The 26,220-nt window shown below is 45.1% G+C and overlaps 1 protein-coding gene across 3 annotated transcripts in view; it reads right to left on the bottom strand.

Annotated features, from left to right (window-relative positions):
- The window catches only part of LOC144823654 (dehydrogenase/reductase SDR family member 4-like), a 302,940-nt gene that overhangs the window by 220,757 nt on the left and 55,963 nt on the right, over positions 1 to 26,220 (bottom strand). For all 3 annotated transcript variants that reach the window (XM_078682356.1, XM_078682364.1, XM_078682348.1), the window contains exon 2: positions 941 to 1,097. In XM_078682356.1, the coding sequence (XP_078538482.1) occupies positions 941 to 1,056 (116 nt within the window). In that variant the 5' untranslated portion in view covers positions 1,057 to 1,097. The remainder of the gene's footprint in view (positions 1 to 940; positions 1,098 to 26,220) is intronic.

Below are 26,220 nucleotides of genomic sequence, written 5' to 3'. Positions count from 1 at the left end.
TATATAAAACAAAGTAAAAAGCATGCATCTCTTAAGTACCTGTGATAAGATAACACACTGTGTGCTTTTGTTTCCTCACCAGTGCATTTGAATTTGTGAGGTTCCAGGAGGCCTCCAGCCTGATCCTCGATCAAAAGGAGGCCTGATGGCCCCTTAACTTGTGTCTTTATCTGTGCCCAGCTGGAGATGAAAAAAGCTCCCTCGCTGCCTCCACGATGCTGCTGGGAAAGGAAAGCAGACAACGTGCAGGAAGTGCTAAACTGTCCCGGTGTCTAAAAATGACACTGGGACAAGTTCAACATATTCCTGTGGGGCCCAACTTCTTAGCAGGGTGGACGGGGGCCGCCCTGTGAAAATAGTTGGTGGATGCCGTGTACCCACATGTACCCCTGACTCGAGCCCTGGGTACAGCACAGGCTGGATTTCCAGAGTACATCTGGCATGCAGAAAACGCTCAACACATAAGATGCAGCACAGAGCCAGGGCATAAGGCAAAATGATGGGTCCCCGCTGCAGAATGTGATGAGGGTGCCATGTGTTTTCCATATCTCTCAGAGATTCATTGATCTTGAGTAAACCAGGTCCCTGGAGGAGTTGGCAGCCTTCAGGAGGGTTGATGACTTGTTGTGTTTAAAGTCTATGCATTAATACAAAGAAAGTTAGAGTTGTATAAACAATCTTGAGATGAATCGGATGCCTAAAACAGGTGCAGCTCAGAATGATACTCCCCCCATGCATGAAGTCTACCTTATATATGTATACGGTAGTTGTGCACAACGTGCGCAGTATAGGATTCAGGTAGAAAATAGGGTTCTACCTCAAGGTGGAGAATAAGCACTGGTTAGATGCCCAGATCTCAGGACTTCATTACCCCGGGTGGACCGGATGCGTGTTGAATGAAGAGTTTTGCAGACTCCTAGAAATTAAGCTTTTCCATTACCCGCTGGTAGAGGCGGTGACCAGGGCCACCTTTTGGTTGTGAATGCCTCCACTTTCCTTGCTGGGCCTCGTGTTCTCCATCTTCCGCCTCTCTCCAGTTTGGCTCTGGGAGTTCATTGTCTTCAGTGTCCTCTGCTCTGGGTCAGCTCGACCTATCCCTGCAGGAAACAAAACAATTGCACATTTAAACCCTGTCCTTTCTCTCTTCCTATCTCTGATGCACAATTTTTACCTTCCGGTACGATTATTTTTTCTGTTCTACTTTTGCAAAATAATCTATAAACCATATTGACTTCATTAGGACAGTGATTAGAGTGGCGGGTAGAGCTTTAAGTGGGATAAGTCCTGCCGGATCTCAGACCCGGCAGTCATTTAAAACTATGAATCAAGAACCAACGGGGCCGGAGCCCCTTTTTCATGTCCTTAATTTTAAAGGCAAAAACAATGATCGATTTATTAACAGTGGCTTTCAAAACACTTACAGTAATCCATACAGCGATAGCGTCCTTGTTTATATTCCACGTTTTACTTCATCTTGCATTTGCAAAGAGTATTTGCGTTTACCAGATATTGTGTTTTTATAGTTTTTCCATGCAATGAGGGCTTTTGTAGGAGTGCATAGTGTGACTGACTCGCCACTGTGTCTGGGTGGTTTCAGACTGTGGGCGAGTATTCATGATGGGCCACAATTAAGAACTCTCGTTTTGAGGGTGTCAGTGGGCCATAAAGGTGTCCAGACTAAATGCTCATCCAATCCTTGGCCTCTCTGTAGAGTGTAAATTACAAGTGTGCAAATTGTTATTCCCATTTTGCATGAAAGTGTGTGAAATGTTTATGTTTATGAGATTTGTAACATGCACAGCTACTCAAAGAGTGTCCCTGAGGGCACCAGGTGGGGAAAAGGTGGAAAAGACTACTAGGTAAACCGAAATGTCTTTAGTTTCTTCCTAAAGAGCTTGGGGTCCTGAGTGCTGCAGAGGTCCAAGGGAAGCAAATTCCGGGCTGAAGCCGGACTGAAAGCAAGAGAGCTCCATAAGGGACGTGGGCAAGAAGCTGCGATGCTGAACGCAGCTGTCTAGAAGGAACATAAAACCTGAAGTGATTTCTTGGATAGGCAGAACTGTGTCCATATAGAGCTGAGTGTGCCAGGACAAGGGATTTAAACTTAACTCTTTCTGTCACAGGTAGCCAGTGGAGATCGCGCACGTGTTGTCTCATGCTGGTCTTTATAGGGATATTATGAAGTGTCCTGGCAGCATCATTCTGGACTACCTGCAGTTTGTTCAAGTGATAGCCCGGCAGGCCCACTTACAGGGATTTGGCATAATCAATGCGAGATGAGATCAAAGCACTGGTAACCGTTTCCCTTGCTGAACTAGGGAGGAAAGGTAGAAACTTTCTAAGAGATTTAAGTGTACCGAAACTCTGACCGGTAAGAAGTTCACCTTTTCGGCAAACCATATCCCTAGGTTTTTGGTGGGTTGGCTCTCAGAGGTTGGCATGGGATATTCATCTGGCCAGAACAATTTCCGAAACTCAAAGGGGAAGCTCCCGAAAAGGAGGATCTTCGTTTACTCCTTGTTGCACTTGAGTTATGCCGAGGAGAGCCATTGAAAGACGACAGTCAGCCAGGTTTTTTCTAGAGAGGTAGAGGAATAATTTTTCTTCCAAGTAAAGAGGAGCTGGGTGTCAGCAGCATAAGCGATGATCTTGTCTCCAAGCTCCTCCTCCATCTGTATCAGGGGCGTGACATATATATTAAAAAGAAGGGGGATCAGAGTAGACCCCTGAAGCACTCCCATCTGGGGGAGGCACAATTATTGGATTCTGCCCTCCAGAAAGGACTTCAATCATTTCCAGGCATACCCCAAAATTTCCAATTTCCAGAACATGGTCCAGAAGCAAAGATTGTGGCACACTGTTGAATGCCGCTGAGAGATCCAACAGAATTAGTGCGGTTCTAAAGCAGAGTCCAGAGTTTCCCAAATGGCTTCAGCAACTTCGACAAGAGCCGTCTCAGTGCTGTACATGGCTCTGACTCCTGATTGAGCCGGGTGAAGCAGGCTGTGAAGTTCGACATAGTTGGACAATTGTTTGTTTACCATTTTTCACAAACATTCGCAACACCAGGACGGAGAGAAATAGGGCGATAACTGGAAAAGATAGAAGGATCCAGAGTAGGTTTTTCAATAGTGGCATGATTATGGCCTGCTTCTAGGCTTTAGGCACTGTGGCTTCTGAGAGGAACAGATTGATTTGTCTATTTACCACTGGGTTGACCATCTCTGCGACCGAGGAAAAACAATCTGGCCGGGCAAGGGTCAGCCGGTGAACCTGATTTCAGAGACTTGAGGACCACCAATGAGTCTAACAGAGCAACTAGGTGTGAAAGCTACCAGAGTTGGTGATGGGTGCAGAACTGGAGTCAATCTATTCAGCGGTGAGTTCCCTACAGAGAGGCTATCTCTGGGGTTCAAAGTAGCTTGGAGAGCTTGGATCTTATCAATGAATAACTCAAAAGTTCTTCACAACATGCAGCCAAGGCAGGATGGGAAATTGCATCTGCTCCAGGAGATAGGAATCTTTGAACGATGTTAAAACATTTATTGATATTGTTCCTTTCCTTTTTAGGGTCTGACCCTCACATACACATACACACACTCATACATTTATTCTCTCTTCACCTTTGAACACAGCATAAGCATAAAGAACAGTTGAAATATCGACAGCACCAAGAGAAAACAAATGATGTGTTCAAAGGTGGAGAGAGAAATATAATGTGTGTGTGTGTGAGTGTGTCAAAACAAATGCTGTGTTCAAAGGTGAAGAGAGAAAATGTATGTGTGTGTGTGTGTGTGTGTGTGTGTATGTATGTGAGGGAGAGAAAGAGGGAGGGCTGGATGAAGGGGAGATGAAACAGGATACTACGTGTAGAAGAACAGAGTGAAAAGGCAGGGAAGAAGAGGGGGGAGTTCATGTATGAGGTGTGCAGATGGGGGATTTCAGAAAGATGACAGGAGAAAAAGGAAGAGACCCTAAAAGAGGAAAGCAGTGTGAAGGGAAAAAAGGGGGTGATTAAGACATTCCAAACCACACCTCCCCTTCTACAGACCTTATCAATGTTTTATTGACAGTCTCATATTTACAAGATTAAAACATTTTCAGTTCTTATACTTCATAGCAATATACTGGTTATTACTCATTTATCAGTGCATTCCTGTCCTTTTACCCTGTGCTTGCGCACAATCGGCTGCCGTGCGTAAACACAGGCACCTTTGCACCATGGTGCAAGGGTGCATGCATTGCGGGGATGATTGTTTTTCTGCAGGAAGGTTTCCCTTCCTGCACAAAAACAATCACAAGAGGAGTTTTCTCTCCTTATTAGGCCTCCGTTATGCCTCCCCTGGGTAGGCAAACGTTTTTGGTGCTGCTTCAGACGTATGATTTCTTGTAAATCTGGGCAAGTGTCAAAAAGCCATGGATGTTGCTGGGAACACCCCAGCCAACACCCATGGAACGCACCTTTCACACGGTTTTCTGCATAAAAGAGGCATATATTTATAAGGCCATGTCTAAGGCATTTGACTGTAGTGGCCATCTTAGAGTGGTCCCAGTGTTATTGGGACCCAGTGTTATATGTTAATTACACAGATTGTAAATTTGATTAAATGTTGTGTTTAATTTCCATTAACATGGTGTTTGGATTATTCATAGTTTAAGCAAAAGGTGTTTTGTATACTACTGTTAACCAATTCAAGAACCTTAGTAGTATGTCCGTTGCCAGGAATTAAGTGACACAAAAAATCTGAGTTGAATAAAATATACCCTTTTTTTAATTCACTCTGGTATATATGCATATATTTCCTTGTATAACTGGATTAATGATCATGAATGTGACATTATTATAAATTGTAAATGATCTGAAAATGTTTCCTCTAGGGACAATGATATTTTGTTATTGTTCTAACATGCGCACAAATGGATTAATGTACAGCGCAAACAATAGTGGAGAACAGGGACATCCCTGTCTTGTACCCCTGCTAATAAAAACTTGTTGTGTTTCCCTGCCCATTACACAATCCTGGCTCGTGGTGACTTATACATGCTCTGACTTGCCCTAATATAGCCCCGTCCAAACTCCATCCTTCGCATAATACCCCATACAAAAGCCCAAGAAGCACAATTGAACGCTTTTTCTGCGTCAATAACGATGAGCCCAAACTTTTTATGATGTACATTGGAGCAATCGATAAGGGTACCGACTCTATGAATGTGATTGATCGTACTTCTGCCAGGTATAAATCCATGTTGGGACATGCAAACCAAGGGCGTAGTAACTCTCGCTAGCCTATTAGCTAATTTCTTAACATAAACTTTCCCATCAGCATTTAACAAGGATATTGGTCTATATGACCCAGGTATATTCAGGGACAATTCCTTTTTTTTTATTGCGACTATGTTAACCTCATCCTAAGATGGAGGCAGATTCCCAAGCTGAGCTTCTTGAAAAACATTCAGCATATCAATTTTCAAAACCTGAAATAGCAACCAATATATCTCCAGTGGCATTTTATCTGGCCCTGCGGCTTTCCCATTTGCCAACAATCCTAATGCCTCTTCCAGTTCCTCAGTTGTTATTGGTTCATCTAATAATCCTTGCTCTTCTAAACTTAACCTATTCTGCTCAATTTCTTGCCAAAATGTCTCTATAGCTTGTTCATCCGGATCATGCTGCGTATATAATTCAAGATAAAACTCGTAAAAAAAAACATAATGCCTTCTTGTGTTTCGACCATATGACCAGCTGCATCAGTCATGGCCAAGATTCTCTGAGAGGACTGTCTTACTCTTGATCTCTGAGTGAGACATCACCCAGTTGCTTCTCCATATTCATATCTATCCTGTTTATAGATGGTATATTGAGTTTGATTTCCTTGCAACAGATTGCATTTGTTTTTGCCTTAGAGCATGCTATCTTGATGTGTATATCCTTACCATTGAGTCCATGTCTAAGTACCTGTATCAACTCCTGTTCCGCGATCCTTAACTCCCCCAAAAGTTGCAGCATCAGCATTTGTCCTTGTTTCTGTTTAGCTAGTCCAAAACTAAGTGCTTCTCCACATATTCCCACTTTGAGAGTATCCCATACTACAGGACTAGAGGCAGATCCCCTATTTACCTCCAGAAAATGCCCAGTCCACCTAAGCATGTGGTCGATAAACGCTTTGTCATTCAATAGTTTCCTTTTGAATGTAAATACCCATCCAGCCCTTCTCTGTCTTAAGCTATATACATCTAACAGTAATGGACCATGATCCGCCGTAATCCGGGGCCAAATCTGCATTTTTGCTCCAGCTGTATACGCCCTGGACATGAATACATATTCAAGTCTCACCAATTTCTGATGCGGATGCGAGTAAAAAGTATATCCTGGATCTAGCTAGTTTAAAGTCCTCTATACATCTACCAACCCATGATCCCTCAGCAGTTGAATTAAAGCTCTAAAGACCTTGGGTTTTCGAACCATATATTAATATTTTTTTGCATCTAAAGCTTGCCCCTCCAAATGGATATTAAAATCCCCACATAAAATGAATGGGGTCTCCCATAATGCCAAATCTACATTTAAAGCCTCCAATATAGCAGCTTCATCACAATTTGAGCCGTAAACTGAGCAAGTAGTACATTTGGCCACTCCAGTAATAGATTCTGCAATCACCCATCTTCCATAATTATCTGTCATCCTTCCAGTCCGGCTGATCCCACCCCGTTCCAAAATAGCGACTCCCCTACTAATACTAGTCTGCTGAGTCGCAGCAAGAAGTTTATATCCAAACTCTTCAATCCCTGTGTTTTTGTCCCGGGTATATGCATCCCCTGGATACACAAAATGTCTGGTTTCATTATACATATATCTGCGGCTACACTACCCCTCTTATTGCTGTTATTTAGGCCACAAACATTAAACAAGCATAGGCGTATCCCACTAGCCATCATTTCCCACATATTTATCCGAAATTGCCTGACTCCTTGCTGCTCTCTGGCTATACTTGCTTGACCATGTTACATAAACCAGAAATACTTTCCCATGGATTGATGTTTGTGCTTTGTGCCTCCAAACCCTCACACCCCACCCAGATGCCCCCAACTGCCCCTGTCACACCTCCCACCCTGCAACCCCCCACCACCCACTCCTCTTTTTGTAGGCAATAAGACCCAAGGCCCTGATGATGGAGAGTAAATTGGGGACCCCGTGTTCCCCCATCCTCCCTACCTCTTCCTGGCTTACTATAACTATATATTTACTGTATTATATGGGTGCCTAACTCAATTCCATGACCTATAATTCACCTTTCTAATGTTCCTTCATATAGCCCCACAATGTAATTACAAATCCAGGTCATGACAAAACCATACACAAAACTAACAATATATAGCCAGGGAGACACATAAATAGAGATCAGGTATTATTTTGCTTGCACCTCAGAGGTAAAAAACGTGTTTGACCCTTTAGAATTACTTTGAGAGTGGCAGGATATAACAAAAAAACTTGAGCCCCCTTCCCCTGAAAGGGAGTAATCGACTGGCATATCTGCCACCTTTTCTCCACTGTTTGATGACAATAGTCAGGTCTTACAAAAAATTGTGCTCCCTTCCCAACCCTCTTTCTATCAGGCTGTGCAAGTTCATATATCTCCTGAAAATTATTTAAGCAGATCAAAATTGCTTGTGGTCTTGCATCCAATTGACCAGCTTTCAGAGCCCTCTGCTTGATTGGGAACCTATGTGCCCTTTGCACTTTATTTGCCCAATTCCACCCTGTCAACTCAGGAAAGGCCCCTGTATATAACTCCACCACAGACTTGCGGGCATCCTGCCCCTCAATCCCCTCTGGTACCCCTAAAATCCTCAGGTTATTCCTCCGGAGTCGATTCTCCAAGTCCACAAGCTTAGCTTGTATGTCATCCCTATGTTGACTTGAATCTTCTGACGCTGCCTTTTGTGCCGCCATTTCATCTTGTAATGTGGAGATTCTTGCTTCAGCCTCATTTAGCCTATCAGTGAATTCACTACACGTTTTGGAAATCCGCCTGTGTTCTAAAGTTTGCGGTATGCTGTGTGTGTTTTTGCATTCTCCGTATGAGTTTCAGCCCTATGCTCTGTTATTCATTGATATATTGACTCCAAGGAGATCTCATAGACCGGCTTCGCTACTTGGGCCCCCTCAGTTCGTTCATCAGGTTTAACCATTTCAGGGGTCGGTTCAGTTGATGTAAAAAGACTCTGCATCAAGTTCTTAGCTGCATCTGCTCGCTACTCCCTCTCCTTATCAAGCCCTTGTTTATGTACCATCGTTATTTCCGAATTTTTATCTTCACGGCTTGAAGTATTTAAGTCACTACCAGAGGTCCTAACTGATCTCTTTAGGGAGACAGATTTTAATCCTAATTCTCCATCATCATCATCATCTGATAAATCTGAATGATCTGAGTGGTCTGACATGGAAAATAAATTCTCCCCTGAATCACTCTCTCTATTAATGGCTTCAGGATTTAGTCCAGTCGCAGTATCTGTCGCCGTATCTGTCGCACCCATCTCAGCTTGCAGCCCCTTTGTCGGCAAGCCTGACTCAGACACCACCGCTACTTCTCCTAAATCTAATTCCATGTCTGTACCTCTTTGTTTGATCTGTTCTTTCCGATGTTCCCTCCCCTTCGCCACATCCACATTCTTATCTGCTTCTGTATCTTCTAAGTCATCTGTTATTTCCTTAGACACACACCAAGCTGGCAGTATTGGCTGCTTTTTCTTGTTTGATGGTAAGAATATCTGGGGTATTTTTTGTACCCTCAGTCTCTTGCACCAAGCTCTCTGTACAAGCTTCTGCTCCCTCGAGCCCTCCTCTTGCATTACCATCACTAAAAGCCGCCCTGTTCACTGCCTCATTAACCGTCTTAGTTTTCCATCCACGCCCAGTTTTAGGAGGCATATCTAAACCTTGTAAAAAGCTATTACTAATACTCAGCCTCAGCTCCAGCCTCCAGCCTCCATTGGGTTATGTCACCACTTTTCCCACAAAATCCCAGTCAAACCAAAGATCTATCCCCCACTGCGGTGTAATGAAATATAATCTCTCTGCCTTTTTACTCACGGAGTCCTTCCACACGTCTAGAGTATGCAGTATTGAAGCGTGTGTAGCAATCTCTGCTCCCTTGCTACCGCTCCCGCTTGTGCACCACACAAAGCCCAGTCACTCCCGCAGTCTCAACTCCTTTCCTGGGAGCCTGGAGCCCTGAAGTACTACCACTCCTATGTCGCTGCTGACTCCGATGCCGGTCCCTTCAGCTCCCCAGGTAATCACACTGTGTGCTCACACGGTGTATTTCTGCCGAGCTGGCTGTTCTGACTCCCAGTACCTCTACCCTTTGCTCTACGCCAGAGTTCTTCAAACTGTGGGGCGCGCCCCCTTGAGGGGGCGCGACACCATCCCAGGGGGGGCGCCACTCCTCTCTAATCCATTTGTTCCCTGCGTCTATCGTAACTCTTCGTGGAGAACTCCGGTATGGTTGGAGGGGGGGGAGGGAGGGGAAATCGATGGGTCACGTTGCCCGTTCTTTTGTCTAGTTAACTCTCCCTGGAGGGGGTTAATTTAGAGCTGAAATGCTTCAGCTGCAGTGCGAGACAAGGAGTCTCCTCTGCTAAAACCGAAAGCAAACAAACAGACACGCTTTCGGTTTTAGCAGAGGAGACTCCTTGTCTCCCACTGCAGCTGAAGCATTTCAGCTCTAAATTAACCCCCTCTTGGGAGAGTTAGATAACAGAGGCACAGCAAGTGCTCCATGGACCCAATTGCAATTAATAGAAACAGGCATGTGATATTAGCTGGGTAGCTAGCAAAAGGTAGAATTGAGGTGCAGTAACCAGCAGATTTAACACAGGTTCAGAGACCAATGCTACCAATGCAGCTGCTACACCACTGAGAGCTACGCTCATGTAAGATAAATTTAAAAAAGCCGTACATATCCCCAAAAGTCAAGATGTATATTCGAAAAGGAATGTGAACACCTGTATTGGATGGGAGAGAACGTCAAATATTTGCAAATTGGTAGTTTCGGTTAAAAGTGCATTCCTGGATATCAAAATCCCAAAATAACTGCCAGAACTATGAAATAAGAGGCAGAGCAATCATTTCTTAAATTGTGACAACAAACAAACAAATAAATAAATACATACATCCATGCTGTTGCTTACATTTGTTTAGGTGGCTACTGCTGTATGTTGTAAATAGCGTGTTTCTATCATTCACTTTTAATGTGTAAGAGTCTATTACAGACATTTTGCAGACAAAATGTTTATGCATCATGCAACATCCATGTAAAAAGTTTATTTTAGATCAATACATGACATCACATATGAGAAATGGAAGGGTGTGACAGATTATTTGCAATAATATTATTGAACTGCTGTTGTGTTACATACTGAAAACACACATCACTATCCCTGAATATCCAATGTACACACATTTAGTATTTGACCAAAGAAGGCATGAAAGAGATGAGACTGGATCATAAAATCAAAGCTGCTCCGAACAGGGACCCCGAAAATACATTTGGCCCACAGGCCCCAAAATCCTTAAAACGTCCCTGAAAGTTTCTTTTAAAATTGCACAGGCAGGCGTGCAAAATGCAAGCCAGCCATGTGTTGTTTAAACAGCCTGCAAATTGCTAAATATGGTTATGAATAACAAGTATGTATTCATATGTAATGTGACTTTTCTGTTTTTGTTCCCTTTTATTATCAGTCACGGATCATTCATGCAGCTCTAGAAAACAATTAAAAGTTATTTCTATTTATATTTGCTGTTCAAAGTCTGCACGGACAAGTGCTGAAAATACAGCTTTAGGTGACTGCTTATTTTTCTACCATCTGTGACAACAAAATAATGAGCTGGCAACCCTAATCATAAGACTGGAAGTTTGTTGAGGGTTCAGCACATTATTTATTTCCTCCACCCTGATCCCTGGTTACTGCCATATTAGCAATGGTTTAACACATTTGAAACCCCATGCTGCCGTCAATAACATGCTGAGTTACTTCAAGTGTCTGGGAATGCACCCTGCATTCAGACCACTCACTTCTCATTCTCGCCCTTCACTTTCACCCTCACCCAGCACTAGCACTGATCCCGATGTACTCACACCATTCACCCACTTACCTTCCACTTAGAGTGATCACTCAGCGATCACAGTGCGCTCACACTGATCACCATGCACTCACACCATTCACCCGCTCACCCTGCCCTCACACTGATCACCATGCACTCACATCCTTCACCCACTTACCCTCCACTCACAGTGATCACTCTGCACTCACAATGCACTTGTGCTGTTCACCCTGTACCTCACCCCGCAGTCACAAGAGCACACTACTCAACCTGCACTCGTGACACTTCACTCACCTGTCCCCCTCACTGCTCCATATGCACTCTCACGCCAATAAGCCCACCACTAACCATACATTCATTCGTCCCACTCTGCACTAACATGCACACCCAAATTCATATGGTCACCTCACTCACCCCTGTATGGAATGTGCGCGTGGCGGTCAATTCCAGAAATTTCTGTCAGGTGGTGGGGGGGGCCCAACATCTAAAAAAATTCAGCTGGGGGGCTCAACCTACAAAAGTTTGAAGACCTCTGCTCTACGCTCTTCGCGAGCTCCACACCGCCGCCTCCGCCACCACTGCTGCTTCTCGAGTTCCACATGTGTGTGCCACAGGTAATCATGCCTTACCGCCAAACACTCCCTAGGTGTTTACTACGCAGCTGTTTTTTCGCTTCTTCTCGTATCTTTCATTAGTTTATTTTAGTCTCCCTGATCGCTTTTTACATTATTCTTTTCTCTGTTTTTCTCTCGGCCAAAGGTGGGCTTAATGTCCGCAACTTTGAGCATTACTACTTAGCATCACAATTGCAATGAGTGTCGCACTGATTAGCTGGCCAGCACCTTGCAGATACTGCTTCACTTCTCCCTTTCTGGGATGTGGAGCATATCCTCGTCCTATTCCATACCACTGAAAATCCCCCCTTTTACACGAGTTGTATCAGTGTTTTACCCGATCAACTACTTCCTATGTTCCGGCACTGCCACTGCTTGGTATGCCAGGGGGGTGTGCAACTACAACCTCTGAGGACTAAGGCCCTGTCAAGCGGTAGGTTTGCACACTGTAGGTGACCTGTACACTGAGGGCTCTCCCCTTCTGTTGGAGGAGCTTATGGATGGCACAGAGCTCCCACCCCATCAATTCCTTTATTGCCACACTGACTCAAGCTTGGGGTGAGATACAGCAAGAGCCCATGCAGCATTTGGGCATCCAGTTCTTACAAGTATTGGGCATGGGTGGTCCCCAAACTCGTGGCTTGCTGGTGCCTGAGCTCACTCTTGCACAACTAAGGGGCCACTGGGATGCGGATCTTGGCCGCGCCTCTACTAACAGTGATTGGCAGAGTGTCCTGACATACCCTTCAATAGTGTCCTGATATGCCTGCTTTAAATTAATCCAATATTACATTCTACACCAGGCATAATTAACCCCCAGCAATATAAACCGATAATTTTGCTGACTGATGCTGTCTGTCTTTGCTGCCTAACTCCAGATGTAGGGATGGAGCACAAGCTGTCGTCTTATCCTGCACTGGCTATATATTATAGGGATGTTACAACTCATTTAGCAAACTGAACGGGCACTGTCCTCCCTTACACTTGGGAAGTATACCTTCTGGGGCTCTAGTACAGACGCACCATAAAGTACAGAGCAGTGATGAGGTTCGCGGAACTGGCCATTCTCTTGGCAAAACGACTCAACACTCGAAAATGGAAGGCGGTAAAATATCACCAGTGGCCTCTGCATGGACAATTCTTCATGCTAACATGGGCTAGGGTTGAGAGCACACTACTACTGCTCAGGGAAGAAATAAAAGGTCTTAATTCCAAAAGAGGGCACCGACCCATCAGCCCTCTCCTTGACCAAACAGAAGTTACTTTCGCTTTCCCCTGCCCCCGATCCGCATCTTACTGAGGAATTGCCCTACCCGTTCCTACCGACCCCCTCTTGGCTTGGAGACATTAGTGTCGCATCATCTGTCTTCAGAAACAAGTGCAGTCCCCCCTCCCCCCCTCTTTTTTTCTCTTCTTTATATATATTACTTTTTCTCTCGTTTGATGTTTTAGGAGTGTTTTTTTCTTTTCTATTTACTGACATTCTTATTGTTCCATGGTATATACATCTGAATCTTTTTTCTACAAATAACCGTCATTCTATATATTGCTTATGTCATTAATTCTATTTTTTTTTTGTGTGTGCACATTGTGCGCCTATTGTATTGTTTGCTTTATTTTTACAATGCCATATTAGCCTTACCTCTTGCTTTTTTGTATTACTGTATGTGGAAAGGACATTGTGCTATATTATTTGCCTAGTATTAGATATGTACCTAACAAAATGGCAATAAAAAATAATTTAAAAAAATGATACAGTATCCACCAACTGTTGTTTTTTTAGGGCAGGTTTGTTAAGTCCTGCTCATTATCAATCTAATGAAATGGGAACAACTAGAGAATAGCCCACGAAAATTTTGGATATCAGACAAGCCACCTGTCTCTTGAGACAAGAAGCATGTTTATACTCTTCAGTGTAAAGCAATTTGTTGACAGTAGCTTACAAATGTCAAATATCCCTAAGCACTGGATATTTATGGTGCACCGCCACAGCACCATTATGTATTCAGGAAGGCATAGCTTAGCCAGAACACATGGCTACTCCAGAAACTGCAATGTTGCTCCAACACCTATCACAATCTTCACTTTTCTCTTACACAGCTAAGCCCTCATACTGCACAAGGGGCTCCTATCTGGGTGGTTGTTAGAAATTAGTTTCTGGGTTGCTAGGGTATGCACCTAACCCAGGTAGAACCCACCACTCTAGTCAGGGTAAGGCAGTTACACACCAGAGATAACCTGTGCTCACCCTCTGGTAGTTTGACGTCAAGCAGACAGGCTTATTGCAGAGACAATATGTAAAGAGTTTGTGCAACACACACACGCACGAGTGGCACAATAAATACATCCCAAAAAGAGACTCCACACAGTATTACATATAAAAATATGTTTCTAAATTGCATAGACATATAGACCAAACCAACATAAACCAATAATCTCTTTGCCAACTAGGCAATTGTCAATACATCACAGTTAGTGCAATAAGACAAAGACTTATATGTTGCTAACATCATGAAAACACAATCACTGCACATGCAAGGCAAACCCTTAAATAATACTCATTATCTGAGACTGCAAGGTAAAAACGACACATATCATACTATCAGGACAAGTAATGCAGCAGTTAGGTTACTGAGAGAAAACACATGAATCATTAGGTATCACCATCAGTAAAAGTTAATGCCATAAACACATCAACAACAACAATAACACCATACAGGCCAGACACCATGTGCTCCTATTAGTGGGTTACGTCGGTAATCCTTGTGAGCCTGGTTGCAAAAGAACAGATTGCTTGTTGATGTAACACGTAGGCTGTAGGAGCACCTGCATGCCTACTACCAGGGATACTGCCATTTTTTGTGAATTCCCTAATCCAGCCAAACACGGGGCCGCAATCGAGGTCTCACCCCGGATACTTCAGTGATTCTAGTGCCCCCCCGAGGTATGGCCAAACGGGGACTGGGGTGCACATCCACGCTGCAGAGGATAGTGGGGGGGGGAATCTCCCTTGGTCCCCTCGCATCCAAAAACTGTAGAGAGCAGCTGCCCACGACCATGCAGTGCAGCTGCAAAGAGCTCGGGGAGCTCCCAGCACTTGTCAGGGCCCCAGGGCCCCCAAGCGGCACCGCCAATATCCCAGTGTACACAAGTCCACCCACGAGGAAGCACGGGACGGTCTCACCCCTCACCATGGTTGTTGTTTCCAGCTCTGTTGGTTCTGGGATTCCCGGTGGATGGGACATGGCGGGCGTGACGTTGGTGGAGGGTTTTCCAGGTGCCACAGTGATTCTCTCTGCCCAGGGGAAGCTCCATGCAGAAAAGGTGGCGAAACTCGGCAATGGAGCCGGCCTCTCTGATTTTAGGCCTCCTGGCAAATTTCCCAATACATTGCAATGGCCTCACCTCTACAGTGGCAGTAGGGTTGCTAGGGAGTGGGTGCCTCAACGCAGCACTCCCGCCACCAATACCACTCAGCCGTAACACAGAAGCACTCAACCGGCGCTTAGGGAATCCAAAAAGAGGCAAATGACAGAGAACATCCTGAACTAAAATACAGCACACTAGGGTTGCAACCATGCAGGAAAGCCAGGAGAAGGAATCAGCGTCCACCATGCGCTCCAGTTCTTTTGGGAAATCAAATGCTCACCACGCGCTGATCATGGCTCCCCGGCCTCTCTCACCTGAAGCGCTCCCCATGCGCTTATAGCAAAACAGGGAGGAACCACATCACCCAGTCCCCGGAGAACAACTGGGGGACACAAAGACGGGAACAAGCAGAAGGCCAGCACATAAGGGTCCTTTGGAGTGGCAATCCTTCCTGTAGCCCCAAAGACCACAGTTCAGCACAACAAGCAAGTCAATTCAATTGCACATCTTCCTGGTAGCATAACAGTTCCTTCTGGCAATGTGCAGTCTGTAGAGCCAGTAGCATCTGGTTACAAGTCCACATAATGTCTAAAATCATGGGGTCAGAGCCCTTGTACTTTTACTCAAAATGTCTTTGATGAGGAGGTAACTAAAAAATAACTTTTTAAGTGCAGAACACCACCATTCAGTCCCAGCCCTGGCTCCAGACATCAGTAGTGGGTAAACAAGCCCTTTGTGTGAGGGCAGGAACCAGCCTATACAAATGTAAGTGCACACCTCCTCCCTCTCTCTCAGCCCAGGAGACCATTCAGTATGCAGATGCAACCTTGTTACACCCAATCCTTCCCATGTGATGGCTGTCACTCTACCCTAGTCGTGGATTCGAGTCAGACTGCAAAGCACAAAGAGTCATAAGCACATAGGAAGGCTCACTGTCTAAAAGTAGCATTCCTTCTATAGTAATGAAAAATCTACCTACACCAAGATGCAGGATTTATCACCACTATTTCGAACATACCAAGCATGGCAACGCTACTCCTTTCAGGTCACAAATTACAACTTAAAAACATATAAGGGTATTTCCAATGCAAACCTATGGGAAAAGCAGCACTCACAGTAGTGAGAAACCAAATAGGCTGTTTTTCATTACCACACAATAAAGGCACAGGTCCTACCTTTTAACTACACAGCACCATACCCATAGGGCTACCTAAAGCCTACCTTAGCGGTGACCTATATGTAGTAAAAGGTTCAGGCTTGGCAAGTAGCTTTAAATGTCAAGTCAATGTGGTAATAAACAGTGGGGGCAGGTGTAGGTAAGTGCAGTGGGGTGTTGGGACGGGGCAGGGTGGAGAGTGACAGACAAAGGAATAAGCAGAATAAAATAAACAAATAAATCAAACCACTTACCTTGTGCTCGCCGCCTCACTTAGTCCGCAATGCGGTGAGCGCAAGGTAAGTAGTTTTGTTTATTTATTTTGCCTATTTCATCGTCTGTAACTCCACCACCCCAACCCACCCTGCCCCTGCCTCACCACACTTACCTGCACCCACCGTGACTGGTAGTAAACTGTGCACACAGACCCTGCAGTGTCAGAGGCCTGAGACAGGTCTGAAAGGCTACTTCTGTGCGTGAGGCAAACAGTGCTGCAGGCGCACTAATAGCAATACATTTACAGGCCCTGGTTATATGGGATACCACTGTACAAGGGACTTACAAGTAAATTAAATATGCCAAACTGATGTAGACCAATCTTGCCATGTTTATAGGAGAGATAGCAGAGATGAAGTGCCTAGAGTTCTAAAGACAACAAAACACGGGTCAGAAAAAGGAGGAAGGCAAAATGTTTGGGATAACCCTGCAAAAGAGGCCAGGTCCAACAATGGCCATCAGGATAGAGAGCACAGCCAAAGGAGCAAAAGGATAGTGGATGCACTGGTATTAGGAAAGGCATTAAAGGAGTAGAGCTCATGTATTAATGCATGGAGAATGCATGAAGGGTCTATAGCTTTACTGTCGTTAGCTTTGCTTCGACAATTGTTAGGCAAGCGGATTACTGGGGTGAACAATAGCCATCCCATGAATGGCCTACTGCATAATACAAACTAATGCTGCTAGCCCTAAATGGTTCCTTTTTACGCTTTTATTGCTTTCCTATTTTATATAAAAGTAACATTTCAGATCAAACTATTGTGAAGTCAATTAATATTAATTCTTGGTTTAGTGCTGATCTAGCACACATTTGTAGTGCCAAATATTTTATTTGAGGTGATGCATCTTTTTGTAACTATGTTAAATAATTGAACAAATAGTCATTACCAATTACTACTGGTGCTACTATCCATTGGGTTGGCCTGTGGATATTGTTGCTACCAAGATAAACAGCACAAGCTTCAAATGAGAGGCGGATTCTCCAACTATTTCAACAGTCCTTCAACAACAATGAGACCCAATGTCTACTTTTCATCACCCCCAAATGTTCTCTTCTCTTTTCTATTCCCTCGAGGTCAGGGTCAGACTGGGACTAAAAATAGGAATGGGCATAAAAAATAAAAGTGGTCCCGATTAGTAAACCAGACACGTAAAAAAGTGGCTCACATTAGCAAATCAGGCCAGATTTCATCTTTTAAAGACAAGTCATAAGGGTATTTTTTAAGGTATTGGAGACTGAATGCATTTGTGCTTGCTGCAGGCAATGCTTGTGGTAATATCAGAGACACTAGCAGTAAAAAGCAGTCCACTTGACCATAAAACCGGGCCACGCACTACTACAAAACCGGCCCACACACTGATATGTCATACAAGCCCACCAATCACTGCCTGATTGCCCTATAGGCCAGTCGAACTATGCTCGAGGTACATCACACCACCTGCTCACCATACTGGATACTGCATGCTCCAGCCCATCCCTCACTCAGTCTACAAAAGGAAGCACATGCTAATGAAAATAGGTATCATATATGCATACATACTTATCTACATTGCAATATTTCTAAAACTTATCAGCATTGGCTTCACAAGTCATCCAAAAAGACATCATTTTACAAGCTTCAGACACAATTCATACATAAGGCAGTAGCTCTGAACTCAACTCCAGCTGAATACTATAATTTGCTGTTGTGGCAGTTTCCTGATATGGCTCAGGCTTCCATTATGAGTAGTTGTAGTCCCTCTGTTGTCGTGCATTTGGCATACCCATATGGTATTATGCAGACGTGGCTACCGAATAGTATTAATGATACCAGGTTGCAGTGTTACCAGGGATCATAAGTTGATCATATATAGGCCCCTGCGGAAGGTGGGATAATATTATCCTTTCCAGAGTGCTTTCCTACCAATGTCGGGGTCCCAAAGGATTTTCCAGGTGGTGGGTGAGTACTTGCTAAACCTGTAGTGAATGGATGGAAGAAAGGTGATGTTAGTGGCCAGGGCTATTCATACTCATTTTTTGGTGTCTTTGCACAGTGGCATTGCTATAAGGCTTATGCTTTTGTAAGCAGAGAAGTATGAGGATACGATCGCAAGCAGCGTATGCAACCAGTCAACGGTTGTGACATGTGTTTAGGTAGGTTCAGCAATTGGGCAATACTATGCTTTAGTTCAGTGACAAATGCCTGATGAGTGTTGCTGGTCCTTGCCCTCCTTGGGAGTGTGTTCCATAGACTGCATGTCTGTAATGAAGATGAGCTCCTACCTATGCCTGTTTATTCTTAAGGAGGGAGTATCAGGCACAGGACTGTATTTGATGTAAGGTTTCTCCTTTACTTATTTATGTATGCATTTTATATCGCTCAAACTTTACCCCAAGGTGTCAGAGCACTTTACACTAGAACCAGTTGCATTACATAAGTACCGCAGAGTGCATGAATTACATAAAAGAAACAAACAGATAAACTATAAATTCACATAAGAAGGGTAGTAAGTACATAAGTCTACTACAGATACTAGTGGTTTGAGTTACATATATACAAGTTGTAAATTCACTCAAGGTTAAATTTTAAGAACAGTTGAAGCGCATAGGGTTGAACAAATATATATTACATATTTACACAGCATGATCTTCTCACCATTCCTTGATTTCACCCAGGCGTTCAGGGTGTTGTTGCATTCACAGGCAGTGATCTTGGGCCTGGCGGGATCCCCGAGCTGGTGATGGCCAGATGTCCTTCACGCTTGTTGTCCCAGTTGCCCCAATGCTCCTGGGAACTTGAGAATGGTTTATGGCACCGGGGCAAGTTCAGCGCCGCATGAGGTTGGTAGCTGAGGAATGCAGGGGTCGGGACATCATGGCTGCCTCATTCTCTTTAAAATGGCTGCTCTCAACCATCCCCTGCCTTGGAAATCACTGACGTGCAAGAGAGCAGAGAGGCAGTGTCGCCCCATCCCAGCAGTCCCAGCTTGGATTCCCATCTTCTCCGGCAAGAGGATGGGTGTACAAGACAGCAGGACCGGAGGCCATCTGCAGATGTCCAGCGGTTGGCCATCGGAGGCTCACTCAGCCACAGAATGGCCGCCCAGATTGCTCCCCCTGACAGGTCACAGGGGCACTGGGGATTAGAGGATTGGTGAAGGCAGCGACCTTCCAGCTCATATATGGCTGCTTTGCAAGTGGGGACAGGCACTCTGGGGTGGAACGGCAGGCACATCTCCCAACACTCAATGGGATTTGTGTCAATGGTGAGCTGTGCCCAGAACCGGGGGATCTCCCCGGGATCCCACCTCAGCAACTCTCCCCTCTGAAGGGTTCTTGTATGGTTGTATGACCTGAGTTTAAATAGTAAGAAGTTTTGTCTCATCACATTGAGCAATAGGTGTGCAATGCAATGCGCTTTGAAGGATATCCTACTTGTTACTGGCAGTGAAGTGCGGTGAGAGTAGGAGAAATGTGTTCCATCTGTTTCAGTTGAGAACGTAATTAAAAAATAAGGGGGGAGGTAGAGGGATAGTAGCTAGGTTCGCCCTCCTAAGCCAATGTATGTGTCAACAAAATCCGAGATATCGGATAAAGAACCTAGCTGTAGTGGTAAGTCACTAACATAAATGGGTGTGACTTTGAAGAAAAAGAAAAGTGGGAGGATACCCTTCTTCTTGAGTCCCCTCTCTCACCGGAGTTTCCTCACGGTGACATGCTTCATCATTGGGGCCATCCCAACCCGCTGCGGGTTGAGGCATGCTGCGACTTGCGAACTACGTAGGAGCACTGTAAGTGAGGACTATGTGTGGTGCAGTGTGAAAAAGGTGTGAGTGGAGTGGTATGGAATAAAAATATCTTACTAGTGGGCAGAAAAAACGTTATTCATGCTCCTAGTAGATATATTAAAAGTGGGGTGGGTCTCTAGGTGAAACCGGTTGTATAATGATGCCGGAACCCTAGTAGATAGCCAACTAGTTTCGAGCTGTACCCCTCAGCTCTTCTTCAGGACGTCACACGGTCCAGCCCTGTGAGTTCCACTCCAAAAAAGTGAATGTTATGCCTAACATTGAGCATATACATATGATTAAACATATACATACGACTCTTCTGAAATTCAGTTGTGTATGTTTTTTAGGCTCTAATAAGCCTCTAGGTCATACAAGGGTTAAAGGAGGTCCACGTGGTCCATTTGGTGCGGTGGAGCTCCTTGCCGGTAAACCTACTCGGCGTCCCTCGATACCGGCGGAAGAAGGGTCTCGAGGGACGCCGGTCTCGATGGACGCCGAGTAGGTTTACCGGCAAGGAGCTTCAATGCACCAAATAGACCACGCGGACCTCCTTTAACCATTGTATGACCTAGAGGCTTATTAGAGGCTAAAAAACATACACTACTGAATTTCAGAAGAGTCATATGTATATGTTTAATGGGGAACATCCTTTACAACGCAACTTTTACTCCGCACTACCATTACGACGCAGCTATTACAACGCAAGTCGTTACAATGACTTGCGCTGGAGGGCGCTGTAGGATAGGGAATAGTTTAATTTTCTATCCAACACCTTCCCTACTATCCACGGGGACTAGAGTTGGAATAGAAAATTAATCTATTCCACTATCCAGCGCCCCCCAACGCAAGTCGTTGTCACGACTTGCGTTGTAAAAACTGCGTTGTAATGGCATGCGGAGTAAAGGCATGCGTTGTGATGTCATACATCCATGTTTAATCCTATGTATATGCTCAATGTTAGGCTTAACATTGCTTTTTGGAGTGGAACTTACAGGGCTGGACCCTGTGACGTCCTGAAGAAGAGCTGAGGGGTACAGCTCGAAACTAGTTGGCTATCTACTAGGGTTCCGATCTCATTATACAACCGGTTTCACCTAGAGACCCACCCCACTTTTAATATATCTACTAGGAGCACAAATAAAGTTTTTTCCGCCCACTAGTAAGATGTTTTTATTCCACACCACTCCACTCACACCTTTTTCACACTGCACAACACATAGTCCTCACTTACAGTGCTCCTACGTAGTTCGCAAGTCGCTGCACGCCTCAATCCGCAGCGGGTTGGGATGGCCCCAATGAAGAAGCATGTCACTGTGAGGAAACTCCGGTGAGTGAGGGGACTCAAGAAAAAAGGTATCCTCCCCCTTTTCTTTTTCTTCAAAGTCACATCCATTTATGTTAGTGACTTACCACTACGACTAGGTTCTTTATCCGATATCTCGGATTGTGTTGACACATCAGTTGAGAACGTGTCTGGCTGCTGCACTCTGATGATTCGGTTTTTTGGGACTCCAATGTAGAGCCTATTTGCCTAGTCCAGAAACAATATCATTAGGGCCAGAGTTGACTTTATTCTGTGTGTAAGGTAGGAACAGGGAAACATGTGTCAAAGTAGTCTCATCAGATTGAATCAGTTTCTTCTCATTTTGTTGATATGCAATTCAAGCACAAGATTTGAGTCCACGATCACTGCAATGTTTTTAGTTCATTTGCTGTTGGTGACTGTCCCATTTTGCGAGGCCAAGAGGATGTAGGGTTATAATTTTCCCAGGATCTGCATATGAGTAATCCATTGCAGAGGAGTTATTCTTGAGGTGACTCTTTTACGTCCATTGTTTGACGATCATTAGACATTGGCTGAGTCTATAGGTCTTTACATCGGAAGGGTGTACCATTTTTTATTTATTTTTTTTTTTTTTTAAAACCTTTATTGTGCAGATGTAGCTTACAAATACGGGCCTACAACCCATGGGGCCGGCCACCACACTGTATTAGCACGTAGGCCAGGAAAGAAGCTCCAGCGGGTCTCCGATATAACAGATGCAACAAGGCGAGGCAGAAAGCCACAAGGAAACCACCATGAGTAGGAAAAGTGAAGGTTAATTTTATAATACAATAGGGGGAATAGCAGGAATAGTGCAGTTATTAGGGTCCAAAAGTCCGTGGCGGGCCGTCAGCAAGCAGTGAAACAATACACAGCGAATTTCAAAAAGAACAGCTATATTATAGCAAGGGCAAAACGTAGGTCCCACATCTGCAAGCAAGTCCAACCACTGCCCAACGCCCACCCGTTACTACTAAAATACGCAGCAATACATAAAAAGGAAGTCAGGATTGCAATACAAAGAGCCATCCGCTACATCAACCCAAAGAAAGGGAGAAAGAAGGGGAAAAAAGGGGGAAAGGACATCAAGAAAAAGGGTAGAAAAAACAGGGAAAAGAGAACGCGGCACCACGGCATGCGCCCCTTGGCAAGCAAAGCATACAAAAGAAAAGGCCAGCCTATGGAACCGAAGGAAATAGGATTAGTGGATGCACTATGAACATCGGTGGCAGGGAGATCATGAGGCCCACGCTGGCAAAAACACCCCAGGAGGCCTACATGTAGACGCAGCGTCCAGAAAAGAGGATACATAAGAGCCATAGAACCAAGAACAAAGAAAAAACAAAAATACAGACCGCCCCCACCCACCCCACCCTGCACCCCTGCAGAAGGCTACGGCCTACCCCCCCAGCAGCGTGCCTGTCACCCTAACAGGAAACCCGAAATATAGAAGAGTCAAAAAGTAAGGAAGAAACCACATAGGCAAAAAGAGAGGAAGGGGAAAGGAAGGAAAAAAGAAAAATCTCTAGTGGGAGAGGAGACACATAATCAAAACTATCAGCTCCCAACCCCCCGTTCGAACACATTTTAGATCCCACGAGAAGATGAAGTCATTTAAAAAAACAGGCACCAGGAATATGAAGAGGAATCGATCATACACGTACAGCTGCAAGGTGGTCATCGGCCATGCCACGAAGTAATAGTCCGGCGGTACAAGTGTAACTCACCCCTGTCCTCGTCTGTCCAGTGCCATAGGCACAGAGTGCACAAAGAGCCAGAACATGAGGGGCCAGAGGTGAAAAGCAGGGATTCCAATCGTCGATATACCACACAAGTTATAACGGCTTCGGACCGGATGAGCAAGAAAGGACAGCAACAGCAGCAGGCAACTCAAGCATAGCTCCGCCGACCAAGGGGAAAAAGTCGCCCCGGTGAAACAGTTACAGGATCTCCGCTCGGCAGGTCGAGGCAAAAAAACACCGGGAGACCCGGCGAGACAGACCCGGACGGATCTCGGCTGGAGGCCCTCCAGTACATCCACCACAGGGAAGAACTCCTGACGATACAAGGCAGTAGGCATCTTTACGTCCAAACAAGCGGTGGCCCCGGTGTCTTCAATTTCCAGGAAGGACCCCGCAGCACACTGAAGCGGTGGAACCTCACACGCAGGGGAAGGCCCAACGAGCCCGGTACAAAGACCACCATCCGGCCCAGCGACAGGTACAGTCATGGAAGCACGCCAGGAACACAAGGCGGCGAAGACGTCGCCAACTGTAGGCTCACCTTTACGGTATTCAGCAAACGTGCCGTGCGGCCAGCCGATGTCGCCATCTCCAACTGGGCGTAGATACAGGGCGCAGGCCGCCATCTTTTTAGCCCGGCGAGGCCTCGGCAATCTCTGACCCCAATCCGGCCACCGGCGGGGCTCGATGAAATCCAGCCGGCGACAAGCAATGGAACCTCCAGGGCAGAAAGGCGGGCCACCAGAATATTGAGGCAGCCGGCGCCACCGACCCACAGGCGCCGCCCGCCAAGACCGGGCGGAGGGTTTCAAGATGGCCGGACAGGAGAACAAAGGGGAGACGAGTCGCCCATGCGGTCAACCCCCGTCCGCGGAAGGCAGCGCTCCACCACCAGGTCCCCGGACAGCCAGACCAGGCCCGGTCAGTCGCCACCGGTCCAACCGCACAGTGGCCGCTCCGGCCGACCCCACTCCTCCACCAAGGGGTTGGCCCCGGCGCTCCGCCCCGCCCGGGCGCCGCAGACGAGTCCCAGGCCCGCCCGCCCCGGAGGCTCCGAAGCGAACAAGGGCACAGCTCAAGATCCGCGGCACCTAGGATTATCCAGAGCAGACGGTAAGTGCCAGCAAAACTTCATAATTCCATAGTCCATCAAATAAGACTTCTCGGGGCAGGATAAGGCGCAGGATAGGTAGTTCAAGCAGGAAGCGGGTGTACCAGTTTTAAGATACTCCTGAGTACCAATAGTATTTAATAAAACCAAGATCCAGCTCAAATGAATTAAGTAAGCTTTATTCACACCCACTGGAGAGGCATGTGGCAGCAGTCAAACGGCAGCTTCAACTGGTCATAGCTTGCCACATACACATTCTCAGTGATGACCAATATAACATTCCTAATAAAGAATGTTGAAGTTAAAGGCAAAGATACAACAGTATTCTTGTAGCAAGTCAGATGGAATAATTTCAGGGCAGGAAGAGGGGAAAGACATTAAAAGGAAAAGGTGCAATTGTTGATCGGTGAGGGGCGCTTGCGTGTATAGTGTAGGATGAGGATTTCAGCGGTGGTAGAAGCTCAAGTTAGGATCTACCTATAATGTAGGATTTTACCCTTTTCAGCACAGTGACCTGGATATCTGTGTTTTAAAGTCTCTGGACTGGTATTTGGTTGTCAAATACTGATGCTGAGTCAAGTCAACATCAATCAATCACCCCATTGATGTCTAATGAATTCTTGAAGTAATCCCAGACAGAAGTTACTGCTCATTCAGTCCTTCTTTCTGGTTCTACTAACCTCGTTGTACATCTGGTAGGCAGCTGGGGAAACCTCCATTACAACGCAGTCATTACCACGACCTACCTTTACAATGCAACTGTTTTAACGCAACTTGCCTTTACATCGCATGCCATTACAACACGTCACTACAACGCATGCAATTACCACTCATACAATTACAGCGCATGCCATTACAATGCATTATAAGATAAGTAATGGAGATTTTATTTTTTATTAGGGTGGGTATGGGTTTTGGGGTACATGGGAATAGTAATTTTTACCCCTACACTATCCAACACTTTTCCTACTGTTGCACTCACTGGAGTGGGAATAGTAATATTTACCCATACACTATCCAACACTTACCCTACTGTTGCCCTAAAAGTATTATGCGTTGTAATGGTATGTGTTGTAATGGAATGCGTTGTAATGGTAGTTTTTAAAAATGTATTGTTATAAAAAGCTTTAAAAAAAGAAAGAAAAAAAGCATTGTAATGGCATGCGTTGTAAAATCATGCACTGTAATGGTAGTTGTGATGTAAAGACTGCGTTGTAAAAGCATGAATTGTAATTGCATGCATTGTAACGTCATTTATTCGACAGCTGTGTTATTTATGGAAGATCTCCGACAACACAGCTTTTTTGATAGGTTTACCTAGAGAAGGGTCCAGTTGATATTCAGCTGTAGTTTTCTGGGGTGGCATGGTATTGTCCCTATCTCATTTGTATAGGTTTAACGAAGATTGTTTTCAATTCACATGGAAATTAGATGTTTAATAGAGAGGAGTTGATTATCCCTCTCACTGGGAAGGCAGCAGGGGATTGTAGTCATATGGTTTTTGAAGCGGCTGAAACTTCTTCTGGGCATCTGACAAATGTATGCCTTTGATTAGGCCAATATATTCTTTTTCAGTCAGTGAGTTAAAGCAGCAAAGTTCAGGTTGTGTTTTTGTGGTCACCAAATTTGCTCTGGGGGTGCTAATTGATACTTACTACTTGCCTGTATATGAAATCAGGATTCAAGTTTGGCAGCTTTTTAGATCAAGCAAGCGTCGGAGATTTCCTGAGAGAGTTTTAAGATTCCTTGGGCA

Source organism: Lissotriton helveticus, chromosome 1_1, assembly GCF_964261635.1.
Source record: "Lissotriton helveticus chromosome 1_1, aLisHel1.1, whole genome shotgun sequence".
NCBI lineage: Eukaryota > Metazoa > Chordata > Amphibia > Caudata > Salamandridae > Lissotriton > Lissotriton helveticus.
Note: the sequence above shows the minus strand (reverse complement) of the source record. Positions and strands in the feature narration are given on the sequence as shown.